The sequence below is a fragment of the Pimephales promelas genome, chromosome 12 (assembly GCF_988280905.1).
Source record: "Pimephales promelas chromosome 12, fPimPro1.hap1.1, whole genome shotgun sequence".
Taxonomy (NCBI): Eukaryota; Metazoa; Chordata; class Actinopteri; order Cypriniformes; family Leuciscidae; genus Pimephales; species Pimephales promelas.
The window spans coordinates 36258479-36277700 of record NC_142780.1 but is presented as its reverse complement, the minus strand read 5'-3'; the positions used below and the strand labels follow the sequence as shown (position 1 = coordinate 36277700).

General features: G+C 37.6%; 1 protein-coding gene across 2 annotated transcripts; it reads right to left on the bottom strand.

Annotated features, from left to right (window-relative positions):
* Window positions 1-460: 460 nt before the first annotated feature.
* septin7b (septin 7b) lies at window positions 461-17707 on the bottom strand. Of its 2 annotated transcripts, XM_039688925.2 has the most exons (13): window positions 17578-17707; window positions 15319-15425; window positions 11501-11601; window positions 10857-10991; window positions 10588-10705; window positions 8465-8557; window positions 7210-7306; window positions 6549-6600; window positions 6319-6444; window positions 4315-4335; window positions 3298-3433; window positions 1852-1985; window positions 461-1103 (listed from the first exon to the last, which is right to left on the bottom strand). In XM_039688925.2, exons 1-13 carry the CDS (start codon window positions 17585-17587, stop codon window positions 1064-1066), a joined length of 1170 nt encoding a protein of 389 aa, XP_039544859.1. In that variant the 5' UTR covers window positions 17588-17707; the 3' UTR covers window positions 461-1063. The 2 variants fall into 2 exon arrangements, with proteins under 2 accessions (XP_039544859.1, XP_088974226.1); XM_089118100.1 differs by lacking the exon at window positions 4315-4335.
* Window positions 17708-19222: the final 1515 nt, after the last annotated feature.

Sequence of the window (19222 nt, the reverse complement as noted above, 5' to 3'; positions counted from 1 at the left end):
TTTGCTTTACGCACAAATTTTGATAAATTTAACTGTATTACCATATAAAGTTAAAGACTATTTAGAAATATTAAATATTAAGATCCACACAAATGATTATTAATATGAATATTCATGTAATATTACGCCCTCTAGCGGCAAAAAAACAACATACATGCCTTTTGCGGGAGAACATTTGTTTAGTTGTGGTCGCGCTTCGGCTCTATCCGCTGCTCATAACACACTTCCTTCAACAAACAAACAAACAAACAAACAAACAAACAAACAAACAAACCTCCAGCACAACTATAATGATCCTCACAATAGAGAATGCTTTACAGTGAACACTTTCTCTCTCCCACACACACTTTCTCTCTCTCACACACACACACACGTGTACTAAAAGCGTGATTCAGCACTATGATGAGTGGTTCTTGTGCAGAATGGCAGTAGGTTATAAAGACACGTCTCGAGGAGCTCATCCTGTATCATCACAAGTTTATTAAGAGACTGTACAATACAAATGAAAAATAAAATTAAAAATACCATAAATGGAGAACGTAAGAAAGCAAACCGAGGTTTGGACAGGTTCTGCAGATCCTGTACAGCGACGCACACGCTGAGCACATATTACGGTCTCGGTGTACGCATACATATATAATATATAAAAATAACTGAAATAACATTAATGAAGTTATATGAGGTGTTCAAAGGATATTGACTAGACAGACTCTACACTTCTGCGATAAGAGAAAAACTAAATCATTAGCCAAAAAAAGCAAATAACGCGTTTCCCATCCTCCAGACGTCACGTGTGTGTGTGTGTGTGTGTGTGTGTGCGCGCTGCGTGATCGGCTCGTCACACGTGTTCAACGGGGGGGATAATAAAGCACAGCCTCGGTCTGTCACGAGGCTCATGTTACGCATCAGGAAAATCCAGAGGTTTGGAATATAGCGTCAGACGTCAGCTGGTTAGATCGGTGTGTGTGTGTGTGTGTGTGTGTTTGGCTTGACGTTCCCGACGGTCCTCAAACCGGGAACAGGATTGGCCAATGAGAGCAACCTGGGCATCATCACACTCATTTTAAAAGATCTTCCCTTTCTTCTTATTCTTGTCCAACGTCCTGTGAGGGAAACAACAGGATAATGAGTGATTAGCATTAGCATTAGCATTATGGAGGAGTGTGTATTTACAGTACACACAAGTGAAACTCGAAACAGTAGAATATGGTGCAAAAGTTCAGTATTTCAACTTAAAAGGTTAAACTAATATATTATATAGACTCATTACATGCAAAGTGAGATTTATTTGTTATAATTGTGATGATTATCATAGATGTGTGTATATAAAGGCTAGATGTGTTACGGCGGAGTTTCCATCGTCATCACCGGCGGCCATCTTGTCACAGGCAAGCTGATGTGAGATGAGTGGTCAGCACGAACACAAATACTCTTATCTCGTTGAAATCTTGACGGATTTATAAACGGTTTGGTTTGATTAACGTGGCTGTAATTATCCGGATGATTATTTATTTATACACTTTTTATTTATAAGTATGCAGTTTCATAACTACATCTCTGACGTTTAGAACAAAACAAACTTGAAAATTGAGCAAGTTATGGTCATTTAAACAGTACATGTACCATTAACACAATGTTACGAGTGAGCGAGCTGCCTGTGACAAGATGGCCGCCGGGTGCAGACGTCGACCTCCATTGGCCAGCAGCGCTGACGACACATCTAGCCTTTATATAGATATCTATGATGATTATGGCTTACAGATATGAAAACGCCAAATGCAAAAGTAGAATATTGTGAAAAGGTTTTCATATCTGTGAACTATTATAACCAATAAAGTGACGGGGACGTACATCTTCTGCTGCTCCAGGATCCTCTGCTGGGTCTCCCAGGTGGAGCGCTCCTCCTCCAGCTGACGCCGCCGCTCCTCCAGCTCCTTATGCTGAGCCTCCAGGTTCTTCTTCATCTGCTCGTGGCGGCGCTGGAGCTGCGGGTCACACACACACACACACACACTCCAGTCAGCTTCAGTTACACAGATAACGGGATAATAACGCAGCAGATCGAGGACTTGCACTAACAAAAGCATTCAGAAACTCCGTTTTCAGGCTTCGGACACACACTGGAAATTAATTTAGTGGGCGTACTTCGTATGGAGAACAGGTCTGATGGGGGTTCATCACACGGCCATTTTGCGTGAAAAGATTATATTTGTGTGTGTTAATATATAATTCGATCACTTCTCCAGGACATTTCAAAGTCAAATTCAAGTACTTCAGGCACCTTCTCAAACCCTGGTTTTTATTCATATTTTTATATTGCTATTACTATACTAGTTATATCGTATTTTTATTACATTATATACAAGCATCAATAATAATTTTGTTTTTTAAACATCTATAGCTTTTCATTTTTGTTTCAGTTAATTTAGTACATCAATTGAATGAACATGAGAAACATGGTTTTTATATTTTATGTAATTTATTTATTTTTAGTAAACTATAATTACCCTGGTGTGCAAATATGCATACAAGTATATATCAAAGAACACACACACATAGAAGGAATATAAAATCAAATTATTAAATATGACTAAATATCACTATATTAATTTTGTGAAATACAGCGTCAACAAAGACTTGATTATTTTTATCCAAATTCTTACTATTTTACTTCATGCATTACACATTTTGCAATTACAGTGGTTTATATGGATCAAACTAGTTCCTTCTAAAATAAAACAAAATTTAAATTAAATATAGTAATAAAATAAATAAAAAAATAAATTAAATAAAAAAGGTGATTCAATTAAAAAAAAATGACATAAAAAAAAAAAATACAATTAAAGTACATAAATGAAAGCCAAGAGCAAAGGTTTATATTATAGGCTACTATTAAAATATAATATCCCGAAAAATATGTGCTAAAATTTATAATTAATATAATTAAAAATTAATTAATTTTTTTTTTTACTAAACTACAGTTCCTTCTAAAACAAAACAATTTAGAAAATACATTAAATTATGTAAAAATAAAATAAAAAGTATAAAAAATTATATATATATATATATAAATTTAATAAAAAAAACTACATTCAAATAAAAAAAAATAAATACAATTAAAGTGATATAATTAAAAATTTTATATAATAAAAAAATTAAATAATAAAATAATTAAATTAAATTTCTTAATTAAAATGAAGGTTTACATTCTACACTTAAAATTTAATATATAGGGATATAATTAATAAAGATGTGCCAGGACCCACAATGCATGTGTATGTGTGTGTGTGTCAGTACCTCTGCCTCTGAATCCTTCAGCTTCTGGATCTTCTCCTTGACCTTCATCTCGAAGACCTGCTCCATCTCCATCTCCATCTTCTTCATCTTGGACACATGCTCTCGCCTCTCCTCCTCCATCTGGGCCAGGGGACTCCTGCCACAAACACACGCAATCAGCACCCCTCTCCCGCAGTGTGTGTGTGTGTGTGGGTGGGGGGGCACCCGTGACCACAACACATCCCTGCGCTTCAGTCTCGCTCAGGCAGAGGAAAGAGGAGGAAGAACACACACACACACACACACACACACACACACACACACATCTCGACTCCAGAGGAACTGAAAGCTGTTAAAGGCCGAAGCGTGTGTGCTGATCAGAGTTAGTGAGCGGAGCAGAAGCTGAAAGACGAGCGTATGGAACAGATTTTGATTGAAATGATGATGCATCTCAATTTCTGCCACTCAAAACAAGTCGTAGATTTAATTCCAGTCCCTCCGGGTGTTCGCCATCGCAAAATCAACAAAACGTCACTGCAAAAAAAATGCTTTTAATCATAAACAAATAAGTAATATTATCTAGTTGGATTTACCCAAATGGATTATTTTCATGAGGATGCAGACGTTGTGACTATTGAGCATGTAACATAACACATAAGGTAAATGCCGTATCCTAATTATTAAAAATACATAACTCCACATAATTCTGGAAATTACCACCACAAAATTAAAATCACACAAAAATCTGGCGAAATCCTGCAGGGACTCTTATTAATGAAATAAATGCAGAATTCATTTCTTGTCGCACTGAATTGTTTTGCGAATCAAAGCTGGAGAAAGTCTTGAGATGCATCAGCCAATCAGTGTTCTCTCGCACCCAGAGACTGATCCTGGACCAGATATTTCACATCTTAATCACAAGCTCTATAACCCCCGGGGAAAACTGCTGGAAAAGGAGGGATGACGCAGACACGGTTCCCAGAGGAAGAGAGGACCCGCACTACACAGGGATTCGGGGAAATGTAAATGACCACTTACATGCCGTCAACCGTGTCATCTCTAAAAAACAAAAACACACACACACTTAGCATGCGGCAAATCATACGGTGGAGAGCAAAATACTGTGTGAACAGAAGTGTAGTCTGGACTATAACGCTCTTTCCTGCAAGAGGACGCTTCAGTTAGACGTGACTGCGCGTGGACAGACTCATGCATGTGTGTGTGTGTGTGTGTGTGTGTGTGTGTTAAGAGTTCGACTTCTTAAAGTTATCGGCCACAGCAAAACTGAAGCCATCTCAGACTTAGTCAACAAGAGAAATGCATCTTTTTCAAGCTATTAAAGAAATCTCTGCCATTTACATATATTACATATTTTAATTTGTTATATTTTTTAATTGCACTTTTTAACTGGCAATCCTAACCCTTGCTGGCAAATGGAATACACTTTCTATGAAGACCATGCTTGTATATGGCTCAATTTATACTTAATTATAAGTATAACTATTTCATAAGCTCATTATGACCTATACTGCGTTTTAAGTTTTAATAAGTAATTATTAAAAAAATAATATAAATATAAGTCATGCATTTGTGTTTTCAATGCACATGCTGATAATCCATTATTAATTAGTCAGTTATATGGTTCCAATTAATGTACTTATAAAGATGCATTGCTATTATAGTTGCAATGACTTTAGTAATTATTTCTGTCAAATAAGTGAATATATTGTTATTAACAGCCGTGATGTGTTCTTATATCTACTTATTGTGAGTGAAAATACAGTTATTATGCTCTATGAATGCTTTAAGTAAAACTGAAAACATAGGATGCAATTTTAATCAAAATGTTAAGAAATCAGGAAGATGTGCTCATCATACATGTTAAGTTGTAAACTAACGAACTGTAATTCCTGTATATAAAAATAAATAATTCCTGTAATAAAATAATGGGGGAAAAAACTGTAAATCAAACCTTTTCAATATTACAATATTATATAAAGTATAATTTCAAACTATTCTAAGCAATAATTACCATTCATGACCTGTGATGCAAACATTAGCCGTTATAGACACGGTTGTACAGTAAACAAGTTTCTCTGGAACTATTTTATATTTGATCATTTATAAAATAAGTGTATAATGGATTATGAGCATGTGCATTAAAAAAGCAAATTCATAATTATACAAAATAACTATAACTGTTCTTACAATGCAGTATAGGTCTTTATAAATATATTTATACAATAGTAATACTTACACATAAGTATAAATGGGGTTATAATTAATTCTAAGCATGGGCTTCAGAGAAAGTGTTGCCCTACATTTCCCCCAAATGAATATATCCTGTTCGACTTATAAAGTGCATGTCATGTTGAAGACCGGCTTTAGATCGGTCTCTCTCTGCTTTACCAGACAACAGGAAATGATGCAACATTAAATGTTACAATGACGTTTGCCAACTGAGCATCACTTAAATAAACAGACCGTAAACCTTAATAAATAGATGCACAAATTCAGGGAAATGAAAAAAAAAGCGCTTTACAAACGTTCAGCATTAAAGTTAATACGGTTATATTGGGTTAATTTTCCCGCCGAAAAAAGAACATTTTGAAAAATGTAGGAGTGCATTGAAAATGTACTAAATCATTATTTATCCAGAGAGTCACTACTAGCTAAATTATTTTATTTATTTGAATACAAAAACTTTAAATATTTCTACTTCAAACTGTATTTATGTAATAATTATGAAGTTATGTTTATTCTAAACATAGAATTAAATGCCAGATAAATATTAGTTTTGTAATAATCATAAGAACAAAAACAAAACTGCATTAATTTAATTTGAAACAAGCACAAAACACACCAGGACTCTTATTTTGAAATGTCGCCAGCTGCTCATTCACACACATGAGAAAGCAAAAATATGCTCTCTTACGACCATCTGACACATATTCACCAAAACACTGCGTGAAAGGTCACGTTCTCGGATCACACACACACACACACACACACTGAGGGTGTGTAATCTCACTAAAGGCTTACTTGGAGAGCTGTCCTCGGGCTCGGTTGTTGTCGATGCCGTTACAGGTCACGGCCGCCAGCTTTCTGCTTCTGTAGTTCTCATAGTGAACGTTATTCGTGACGTCCTTGAGGTCCTGCATGTGTGTTCTGACACAAAACACACGGTTACGGCAAAACGCCTCACACTTCATTAAACAGGGACGTTTGTATACAATTATTTTAGATGCATAAAATATATTAAATGCATTTACCTGATGAGCATATTCCTTACGAGTGTGAAATCACAGTGGTCTCCATTCTCCACTGCGCAGAAAGAAACGGGAATAAGGTTTTACACGCATCATCAAGATATTATATTATTATAGTATAGTTGTTGACTGCTGGACAGAGGTTGACCTCATATACAGCAATTTCAACATATAAACATATCCAGGATAAAAAATACTATGTGAATATACAGTAAAGTGTAATTTATTCCTCGTCATTACTCCAGTCTTAAGTGTCACATGATCCTTCAGAAATCACTCTAATATGATGATCTGATGATCAAGACACCAGTTATTATGATTATTATCAGTGTTGAAAACTGTTCAGATTTTTTTGAAACCATTACACTTTATTTTTTTCAGGATTTCAAGATGAATCAAAAGGAGAGCATTTATTTGAAAAATATTTTGAAATAGTCTTCACTATAACCGTCCATCAATTTAATGTATACATTCAGAAAAACAAAAATCGCATTCGCAGTCGTATATTCAGCACAGAAACTCCAAAGACTTTAAGATGAAATATCCAGGAATAATGGCCGAGTTTAGTTCAATATTCTCTAATTTACTGATTCTTCACAAAAAGCAAAATTACCATCCATAGTTTTTTATTTTAATGTAACCTCCTCAAGCGAAGCACATTTACCTTCGGCCACGCCCCACGGGTACTGCCGTCCCCTGACCTTCTTCCCGTTCGCCTCGATGATAGTGTTGCTCCCAACCACAGCGAGAGGCAGCCGATCCTGTGAGTGTGTGTGTGAGAGAGAGAGAGAGAGAGAGATCATAATTCTTTAATTTTTTACATTCCAAAACCTATACATTCATAATCTCATATTCAAACATTACATAATAAAATGATAACATGTATAAACCCACAGATGTATTAAAAAAAAAAAGTAAATGAAAATTAAGAGCCATCACATCATCATAAATGGTGAATAAAACCCCATATTTCAATAAAAAACAATTGTGCAGTCCCAATCAGATAGCGTAATAAACACACTTTCCTTCTCATCTAAAGTCCATTCGAGAATTCGAATTCCAACAAACTATTATAAATCAAATTCACAGTATATTTAAATTACAATATGCAAAAATATAAAGCACAACTCCAACTCACAAAAAAAATGTGCAAAAACCAAATCCCCTTCAGACATGATGTGATCACACACGCTTGCAGAAGCAAACATCAAATCAATATTCGTGCTCGCACTTGTTTTCAGAAACTACATTCTGCTCAACGTTTACTTTATTTTCATACTTCTTCTATAAATAGACATTTTTGCTTGGCCTAAAACTAAATCAGCAACTGACATACAAATCGTTTTACACCACAACATAAATAACAGGTGAAACTCGAAAAATCAGAATATCGTGCAAACGTATTTCAGCAATTTAAAATAATATATTTAGTATACACATACAAACATATGCATTATACTTTTCAGAGGGCCGACATTTCTGTATTTAAAATCCTTTTTTTCATTGATTTCATGTAATATTCATGTAATATTTTGAATTTGGGTTTTTTTTTATAAACTGTAATCCATAATCATCACAATTATAACAAATACAGGCTTGAAATATCCCACTTTGCATGTAATGAGTCTATTTAATATATTAGTTTCACCTTTTAAGTTGAATTACTGAAATAAATGAGCTTTTGCACAATAATCACATTAAGCTGTATCGTCATTCTTTTAATAATTCAGTTTAAATATTTAAGTTTTGAACCTTACTTTTTATTCACACACACATACTTCGATACAGTTCACATCTATTTTTATTCGCAGGTGTGTGTGTGAAATGCTTGAACAGTCTAGTCCTGATTACACACGTTGTTAAAAGACTTCATTTGTTTTAAGTGGGAACGATTTCTTGCACAAATGTGGGACTCTTACTTTGATTTTCTTCACGATCTTGTTTTCTTCCTCATCATCCGTCTCTGGAAATTCGTAGATTTTGATCTTGTGCTCCAGGATTTCTCGCATAATCTAGAGAAACACAACAGCGTCACACAAGCTTTCAGAGGATCACCGAGAGCGAGAGTTCAGGCTTGAGGAACATCCTCGCTTTATTTATTTGTGCTCAAATCACTTCATCTGATCTTTCCCGTCTGGGCGGCACTTCTGTGCTCCTGTTCCCGATTCCTGTAGAGATAATACTCTGACAGATGGCAGAACACTCAAGACACACACACAGCACTCAAGAGACACACACAACACTCAGGAGACACACACACAACACTCAAGACACACTCACACGGTGCCGGAGGCCTGAATGTCTCTTTAGCCTTTTCCTTAAAGGGATACTTCACCCAAAAAATGAAAACTAGCCCATGATTTACTCACCCTGAAGTCATCCTAGTGTGTATGCCACTCTTCTGTCAGACGAACACAATCAGAGTTAAATTAAACATGTCCTGACTCTTCCAAGCTTTATAATGGCAGTCAACAGCCATTTCCATGATGGATAGATGCACTTTTATGATGAATAGATGCACTTTTATGATGGAAAGATGCACTTTTATGATGGATAGATGCACTTTTATGAGGGACAGATGCACTTTTATGATGGACAGATGCACTTTTATGATGGAAAGATGCACTTTTATGAGGGAAAGATGCACTTTTATGATGGACAGATGCACTTTTATGATGGACAGATGCACTTTTATGAGGGACAGATGCACTTTTATGATGGACAGATGCACTTTTATGATGGACAGATGCACTTTTATGATAGATAGATGCACTTTTATGATGGATAGATGCACTTTTATGAGGGACAGATGCACTTTTATGATGGACAGATGCACTTTTATGATGGACAGATGCACTTTTATGATGGAAAGATGCACTTTTATGATGGACAGATGCACTTTTATGAGGGAAAGATGCACTTTTATGATAGACAGATGCACTTTTATGATGGACAGATGCACTTTTATGATGGAAAGATGCACTTTTATGAGGGAAAGATGCACTTTTATGAGGGAAAGATGCACTTTTATGATGAATAGATGCACTTTTATGATGGATAAATGCACTTTTTATGATGAATAGATGCACTTTTATGATGGATAGATGCACTTTTATGATGGATAGATGCACTTTTATGATGGACAGATGCATTATTATGATGGATAGATGCACTTTTATGATGAATAGATGCACTTTTATGATGGACAGATTCACTTTTATGATGGACAGATGCACTTTTATGATGAATAGATGCACTTTATGATGAATAGATGCACTTTTATGATGAATAGATGCACTTTTATGATGAATAGATGCACTTTTATGATGGACAGATGCACTTTTATGATGAATAGATGCACTTTTATGATGGACAGATGCACTTTTATGCGGGAAAGATGCACTTTTATGATGGACAGATGCACTTTTATGATGAATAGATGCACTTTTATGATGGATAGATGTACTTTTATAATGGATAAATGCACTTTTTATGATGAATAGATGCACTTTTATGATGGACAGATGCACTTTTATGATGGATAGATGCACTTTTATGATGGATAGATGCACTTTTATGATGGATAGATGCACTTTTATGATGGATAGATGCACTTTTATGATGGACAGATGCACTTTTATGATGGACAGATGCACTTTTATGATGGATAGATGCACTTTTATGATGGACAGATGCACTTTTATGATGAATAGATGCACTTTTATGATGGACAGATTCACTTTTATGATGGACAGATTCACTTTTATGATGGACAGATTCACTTTTATGATGGACAGATACACTTTTATGATGAATAGATGCACTTTTATGATGGAAAGATGCACTTTTTTGGACTTCTAAAGGCATACACCATTCACAACCATTATAAAGTTTGGAAGAGTCAGGACATGTTTAATATAACTCTGATTATGTTCGTCTGAAAGAAGAATGTAAATATACACCTAGGATGACTTCAGGTTGAGTAAATCACGGGCTAATTTAATCAGGAGTTTAAACAGACATGACTAGGCGGCCGACTGACCTGTTTCTTGAACTGTTGGCACTCTTCGGGGGTCAGAGTATCTGCTTTGGCAATCAGTGGGATGATGTTGACCTTCTCATGCAACCGTTTCATAAACTCGATGTCCAAAGGTTTCAGTCTGGTGCAAAAGCAAACAACACAACACCAGGTTAAAGATGTAAGGATGACAGTTCTCTCACTGTCTTGAGTGGTGTTAAAGACTAATACAAGAACCACTGTCTTGTGGTTAACTTAACAGGTCCTGTTTAAGAGTAATAAGAGCAGCTCACCCATGCCCTGACGGTGCGATGAAGTACAGGCAACAGTGAACTCTGCTGTCCGGCATCTGCCGTCTGTTCACACGGGACTCTGCGTTCAGATAATCCTCAAACTTACTGTCGATGTGATCAATGACCGGCTGCCAGCTGGAGCAGAACACACAGATCAGGTCAAACTTTAGGCTCACAATAACACCACCTAATTATATCACGCAAACTGACATTAGGGCTGCACAATACATCGAAATATCGCGATATGCATATCGCAACGGCTTACAATAACTGAACAGGAACACTGCTCTTAGCTGAATAACTTCTGTAGCTTTAATAAGAATCAGTATATTTAATTCATATCATGAAAACTGCTTAGTTTTATTTTTACATTTGATTATTCATTTTCTTTTGTTAAATAACCCAAATGTAGGCCTACCTAAGACCCTAAACCCCTGTGGTTTACACTGAACAAGACTTCTTGAGCTACAGTAAAACACTGCTGTTCACTTTCAGAAGTTCTCGGGATGCTTTCTTGTCACAAAAAGAATGTAACAGGTATGTACGCATATAATTTTAAACATATTTTACAGATCATTTAAGTATATTTTACACATTTTTTTGGGCATTATCGAATCGCATATCTCGAGCGGAGTCGTCCTCACCAGTTGCTGTTGTCCACGGCGTCTCCGAACCCGGGAGTGTCCACTATGGTGAAGAGCAGCTGGACGCCGCCCTCCTTCATCAGCACCTTCGAGTGCTCCACCTGCGGGTACACACACCTGATGACCTCACCAGCGGCTGATGTAGACGCTAGTCTGCTTGCTCACTTCTGGTGTCACACTGGCTATCAGTGGCGCGCGAGCGGACACTTGATATAAAATGTAAATTTCATTTCCTCTTATTGATTCCTTTGTGAGCATTTCAATATGACTTCAATCCATTCAAGCGTGAGACGACACGCTCACTGGTTTATGTGCTGCATACGTGTGTAACAGTATATTACATCCATGCCGATATACTTTAAAGGTGGGATCAGTTGGTTTCTGCTGTTTGGAAGTTAGTCGGGCCGACACAACAACAAACGTGTAGCCAATCAGCATTAGAGTATGGCGGTGGAGGAGAGAGAACGAGCAAGAGGGAGAAATGAACGACTGCAGAAATAGAGATGAGATAATAAAAGAGAAAAGCTCAGAAGAAATGACTGCTAGATAAAGGGTTGTGTGGGCGAGAGCTTCAGGAGCCGCGTTAATATTAGAAACGCTTTCCAGCGCTGGAGAGAGCGAAGCGGGGAGGCCTGGAAACAGGTTCCTTGCGTTAGTGTTCTTGAGCCTGATATTTTTGACGGCTACAATGTTTTGCAATGAGACTAAATGTGAATGATATACACGTTTTTTTCTTTATTGGAATCGAAACGAGGAATTGATACGCAGAATCGCAATCGGTAAGCAGAATCTAAATCCGAATCGGAATCCTTAAAATTCAAACGTTAAAATTCCAACCCAAAGAAAAAAACCCACGCAATGAAACCAGCTATGTGCTCAACAGAGAGAGAGTGAGACAGGTAGACAGGTAGGGTGTGAGAAAGGTAGGGAGAGAGACAGGTAAACAGATAGGGAGTGAGGCAGGTAGAGAGTGAGACAGGTAGACAGACGGGGTGTATGACAGATAGGGAGTGAGACAGGTAGAGAGTGATACAGATAGGGATTGAGACAGGTAGAGAGTGAGACAGGTAGACAGAAAGGGTGTGTGACAGATAGGGAGTGAGACAGGTAGACAGAAAGGAAGTGAGACAGGTAGAGAGTGATACAGATAGGGAGTGAGACAGGTAGAGAGTGAGACAGGTAGACAGAAAGGGTGTGTGACAGATAGGGAGTGAGACAGGTAGAGAGTGAGACAGGTAGACAGACAGGGTGTGTGACAGATAGGAGAGACAGGTATACAGCAAGGAAGTGAGACAGGTAGAGAGTGATACAGATAGGGAGTGAGGCAGGTAGAGAGTGAGACAGATAGGGAGTGAGACAGGTAGAGAGTGAGACAGGTAGACAGACAGGGTGCATGACAGATAGGGAGTGAGACAGATAGGGAGTGAGGCAGGTAGAGAGTGAGACAGGTAGACAGACAGGGTGTGTGACAGATAGGAGAGACAGGTATACAGCAAGGAAGTGAGACAGGTAGAGAGTGATACAGATAGGGAGTGAGGCAGGTAGAGAGTGAGACAGATAGGGAGTGAGACAGGTAGAGAGTGAGACAGGTAGACAGACAGGGTGCATGACAGATAGAGAGTGATACAGATAGGGAGTGAGGCAGGTAGAGAGTGAGACAGATAGGGAGTGAGACAGGTAGAGAGTGAGACAGGTAGACAGAAAGGGTGTGTGACAGATAGGGAGTGAGACAGGTAGAGAGTGAGACAGGTAGACAGACAGGGTGTGTGACAGATAGGAGAGACAGGTATACAGCAAGGAAGTGTGAGAGTGAGACAGGTAGACAGAAAGGGTGTGTGACAGATAGGGAGTGAGACAGGTAGACAGAAAGGAAGTGAGACAGGTAGAGAGTGATACAGATAGGGAGTGAGACAGGTAGAGAGTGAGACAGGTAGACAGAAAGGGTGTGTGACAGATAGGGAGTGAGACAGGTAGAGAGTGAGACAGGTAGACAGACAGGGTGTGTGACAGATAGGAGAGACAGGTAAACAGCAAGGAAGTGAGACAGGTAGAGAGTGATACAGATAGGGAGTGAGGCAGGTAGAGAGTGAGACAGATAGGGAGTAGGGCTGTATTCAACCAAAGAAATCCTTAGTCGACCAAAGTCGAGTCCTGCTCGACGATTAGTCGACTAAAAAAAAAAAAAAACAAAAAAAACGTGATATTTTGATTAAACATTTTTTAAACAATTGTCATTGAGCATTTATAAAACAACAACGAAAAAACATCACAAATAAATAAAACTATAATAATAATATAATTCTTTGAAAATTAAGTGATTTTTTAACTGCAAAAAGTGAAGAGCTCTGTCCTAGGTCTATAGTACAGTCCCAATCGCGCACCTGACCACACCACACGCTGCAAAAAATATAACTGCTATCTGCCACATAATGAAAAATCCCAACAAAAGCTCTCGTTTATACAGGCTTTATATTCTTCTTTACTTTCAAAGCTATGGGTTAACTTTAGTCCTGACGATCAAGGCGTTTTAAACAACACTCAAAAAAACCCAAATAACTTAAAAACAATCCTATAATAGGCTGTACCGCGTATAGGTTTATTTTCGTTTTGTTGCATTATTTAGGCTATTTTCAAATGCGTCAAGTGTACAAATAAAAACGAAAACATTAAGAAAACACAATCTATTGAGTCAGCATGATATAGCCGTTAAAAGGCTGCTCACGTCTTTTGCGCGCTCAAGTTCGATTTTAAATGTAGGCGCGCGACTTGCGCGCTCATAATGGCAACGCGATCACCTCCCTCCACAGTCTTGTCGTCTTTGTTTTAAAATGCAGCCAGACAAAAGATTTATATTTCCTGGACATTTTGTCGACTAAAGCCAAAACAAGCAGCGTTCTAACAGAATGAATACAGCATCCCTTACCGAGCGCGAGCAGCAGCGCAGCCAGCCACAGGTGCGGTTCCCGAGTGTATTATGTGTGTGCGCTAAACTGTGGCGCAGTTACAAAAATAGCCTAAATTAAAGCATTTTAAAGTTGGGGACAAAACATAGGCTAATTATATTTAGAATACAGTAATAAATAACTGATTATAAATGAATAAATATCAAGGAGTAAGTCATTGAAAAATTCCTTCTATTGGTAAAAAAAAAAAAAAAAAATGCAACTGGTCGACCAATAAGAATGTCAGTCGACCACGACGGCATCGACCGATTAGTCGACTAAACGACTAAAGTTGACAGCCCTAATAGGGAGTGAGACAGGTAGAGAGTGAGACAGGTAGACAGACAGGGTGCATGACAGATAGGGAGTGAGACAGGTAGAGAGTGAGACAGGTAGACAGACAGGGTGTGTGACAGATAGGGAGTGAGACAGGTAGACAGCAAGGAAGTGAGACAGGTAGAGAGTGATACAGATAGGGAGTGAGACAGGTAGAGAGTGTGACAGGTAGACAGAAAGGGTGTGTGACAGATAGGGAGTGAGACAGGTAGACAGAAAGGAAGTGAGACAGGTAGAGAGTGAGACAGGTAGAGAGTGAGACAGGTAGACAGAAAGGGTGTGTGACAGATAGGGAGTGCGACTGGTAGAGAGTGATACAGAAAGGAAGTGAGACAGGTAGAGAGAGAGACAGGTATCTGAGTATCAGTGGCGTGTGACGTAAAGCTGAATGCTGTGTTTAGATCTACAAGCACAGGCATGCAGGACACATAGCAGAGCTCTTGCTGGAGGAGTTATGATCTTATCACGGCCTGATGAAGATATTTCCCAGTGCACAGCTGATAGGACACAAGCAGCATCCCACAGAGCTGGGCTTCATACCTGAACAGTTTTCTTGATTCTGTGCGAAGGCCCGGGGTATTCTCCGGAGTACAGGTCCGTCAGGAACAGAGAGTTTATCAGCGTGGACTTGCCCAACCCGGACTCTCCTGGAGGAACCACAGAAAATAGAGAAATGTGAGGTTAAACTGAGACCTGAATATAGTACAGCATCCAATAAAAACTAGATTTACTGTGAGAAATCCCAATGCTTGCAAGAGAGCAAAAGAGATCTAATCAATCAACTTACTGAGGTAAACGCTGTGAACGTCAGCAGAGAAAGGCATAAAGTTCATCATAACATCGTAATATTAGGGGTGTAACGATAGTCGTATTGAACCGTTCGGTACGAGGCTTTCAGTTCGGTACGCTTACAATTCTTACAATTGGCCGACCAAAAACCACCACAACGTTACGCAACATCAAATGGCAAACGAATGAAAGCGGAACAAAACTCATTACGGACCGTTTAACAGCTATGGATGAGGAGATACATTACAATTGCAATTCATGACCTGTGACGCAAACATTAGCCATTAAAGACGAAATTTGTACAGCAAACAAGTTTCTCTGGAACTACGTGACACAAAACCCCTGCTCCCGACGAGCTGGATGGACGACACCGCCGTCGGTGTGTGAATGGGAGGCAAAAATGTAAAGCGCTTTGGTGGCCATTGGGTCTGTGAGAACGCTAGATAAAGCAGTCCATTTACCATTTATAATGGATTATGAGCATGTGCATTGAAAAAGAACATGCATGACTTAAGCAACTTTAACAAAAAATTATATAAATGTACCTATAACTGTTTTTATAATGCAGTACAGGTCTTAATAAGTCTCTACAGCTTAGCTATAAGCTAATAACCTGCACAGAATATGATGGCATTATAATATAACAATGCAATATGTAACGATAAAGTTGGCAGTGGCTTCATAAATTAATTAAAAAGCACAATTGATGTACATTTCCTGTATTCTTGTGTAATTTGACTTTCCCACATCGGATGAGCACTGGAGGAAGGCTAGAACTAATGGAGCGTGGCATTCATCCGCACGCTCACGCAGAGACTTCAGCACATTAACGGCCTCTGGCAGGGCGAGTGCTTGCCTCGTTACAGACCTGGCCGCGTCCCAAACCCAAACACTAATGCAAGAACAACTGGGTAAAGTCCACTGCACGGCCAACATAAGACACATCACTAATGATGTCAATCGTAGGGCTCGACATGAACACTTCAAGTAAATCGGCCGTTCACTTGTCAGAGTAAAAAAAAAAAAGTTTTAAATGTAATTTATTCTGAAGCAATATTCTCCTTAGTGTTTAGTCAGCGTTGACATATTTAAATCTGCATATTTATGATATTCTAACCTTTATAAAGGACATTTTTTCATTTTAAATTCTTAAATTTGATCAACTAAATTAGAATAACAAGAACGACGACACTGTACGGCTGTTCCCAATCAAATCATTTACACTGAAAAATTACAACTGCATTAAATAATGTAATAATATTTTTGATTTTTGATTTGATTTATTCAACAATGTTCATAAACAACATATACAAACATGCCAGAGGCGATTCATATACATTTAAATACAATTGTTGAGGATAAAATACACAATAAAGCCACAGGCTTTATATACAAATGTGAGATAATATAGAAATAAGAAATGTTGGACTAATACTTTTAAACACGGGATAAAAGCGTTAATGCCGAGCCCTGTGTTGGGATATTATGTGATGACACTTATATAAATATTTCACAGCTAAAAAGACCACAAACAATGCCTTCCACTTGTGGGAATAACTCAACCATGAGTCCTCGGGGTCAAATTCATAAATGCAGGGGATGTCGTCCACAGAAACCGCAGCTCGCACGCAAAGCCAAAGAAAACATGGGAGAAAAACCAGGACAGATCCTGTATCACTTGTAAAAGAATTAACTTCAAACCTACTCTGGCTTTCTAAACCGTGAGTGCTCTTCACTGCAAAGCCCTTGCATTTTTCAAGATGAACAGGATGTGAAATCACTGCCATTCAACCCTCGTTTCCTGTGAGGTTTTCCAAACGGCATTTAGTCCAAATGTCAAGAATGTAGTCTCGACCTGGCAAGAGTTCAAAACTAGACCGGAAGCTCCTCGAGTGCTCATTACGACCGAAGCGCTCCACGAACCCATCACAGAGAGTAGCTAACTCCATTACACGTAGGCTAATAGTGTGGTTTATTAGTTGATATACATCAATGAAGGTGTTTTCTTACCCACAACCATCAGAGTGAACTCAAAGCCTCGTTTCACAGACTTCCTGTACACTTGGTTCGGGAGGCTCGCGAAGCCCACGTATCCCTCCAGATTCTTCTGCTGCTGAAAACACACACACACACACGTTGTAAAAGTTACAAATATTATGTTGTATATAAGGACTGTGCTCCTGCTAGAATTAATAAAGTAAACCTAACTCTGAAAATGGGCTCTATATGAGTTCAGTGATTCCGGTCAAATGATTGTGAAATGATGATTATGATAAACACAACCAACACCATCAGATGACCCTTTCTATTTGTTCATCAGGATATCTCAGATACAGCAGCCAAACAAAACTTAAAGTTAATGTCTTAAGGGTCAAAAGCCCAACTAAAACCAAACACTGATTTAAAGTCAAATTACGGTTTTCCCCTTCAGTGATTCTGCTTGTTAACATCAGGTGTCTTCAATGTTGGCAATATAAAATAAAGAGTTCTTAATTCATCTTTGACGTCTGTCTGTTATATCTGTGCTGGTCATACTTACTGCTGTGTGTTTGGATTCCGGAAGTGCGATGAGATGAGTAACAGAAGTTCAGCATCGAACAGCATTTCGGGACGAGAAGGGAGAGAGCACAGAAATTTATGAGAACAGATTCATAACTATTTACACGCAACCTAAATTTCGTGGCAAAAGCTCAAGATTAGCTGGTAACTTTAATGGGAACAGAAACAAGGTTTAAACCAATTGGTAAATCAAATCAAACATACACAAATGACTACTAAAGACTAAGTTTATGTAGGAGTTTAGTGGAAAAAAAAATGGAAAAAATAATACATATTACATTTTTTTAGATGTTATTTTATTAGTACTTTTTTATGGTAAAGTTAAATGCATTTTATTTATAAAATGTATATATAATATATATATATGAAGAGTTCAGATGCAAAAGCCTCTAAATGCCATTTGAAATTTTCTTCTAAAATGACCATTTTTATCAAACTTGTATATTTAAGTTCAGTAATTTCACTTAAATAACAATTAATAGGTAATTATCATTGCCATTTAAGTGAAATCACTGAACTTAAACATACAAGCTTGATAAAAATGAACATTTTAGAAGAAAATTTCAAATGGCACTTAGAGGCTTTTGCATCTGAACTCTTCATATATATATAGGCCTATATTTGTTATTATTATAATAAGATATTTATAAATACATTTAACATTACCATACTAAAGAGAGTATAAAAAACACATATAATATAACATTTCGCAATATAAATTGGGTTTTTGTTTGTACATTGAAGTAATTAGCTGCCTTTAAATTTAAAAATGCATCAGGATGATCATATTTGGCAATTGTAAAAAATTATTTCGGATGTTTGAAGTCTCTCCCACCTTTAAAACTCCATAGAATATATTTCTCACAATAAGTGACCAAAACAAAAATATAAAATCACATTTCCATGAAAGACTATGTTTTTCCAATTCCATCTAATGTTGCGAAATCAACTTTACAAAATTGTAAGATTGCATTAAACAAATAGTGAATAAAGCAGCGTTTGCTTCCCATCTTCAAGAGTCAAACACATCACTTCCTGTGAAACTGCTGCTGAATATCAGTAATAAACTGAGAGTTTCCCTCCATCATAAACGAGT

What these genes read in the sequence shown, in the direction of transcription:
- septin7b (XM_039688925.2), bottom strand. An exon ending in AGATCGTGAAGAAAATCAAA is followed by an intron (nt 7,307 to 8,464) that starts GTAAGAGTCCCA and finishes ACACACTCACAG; the next exon opens with GATCGGCTGCCTCTCGCTGT. An exon ending in GATGACACGGTTGACGGCAT is followed by an intron (nt 3,434 to 4,314) that starts GTAAGTGGTCAT and finishes TGTTTGTGGCAG; the next exon opens with GAGTCCCCTGGCCCAGATGG.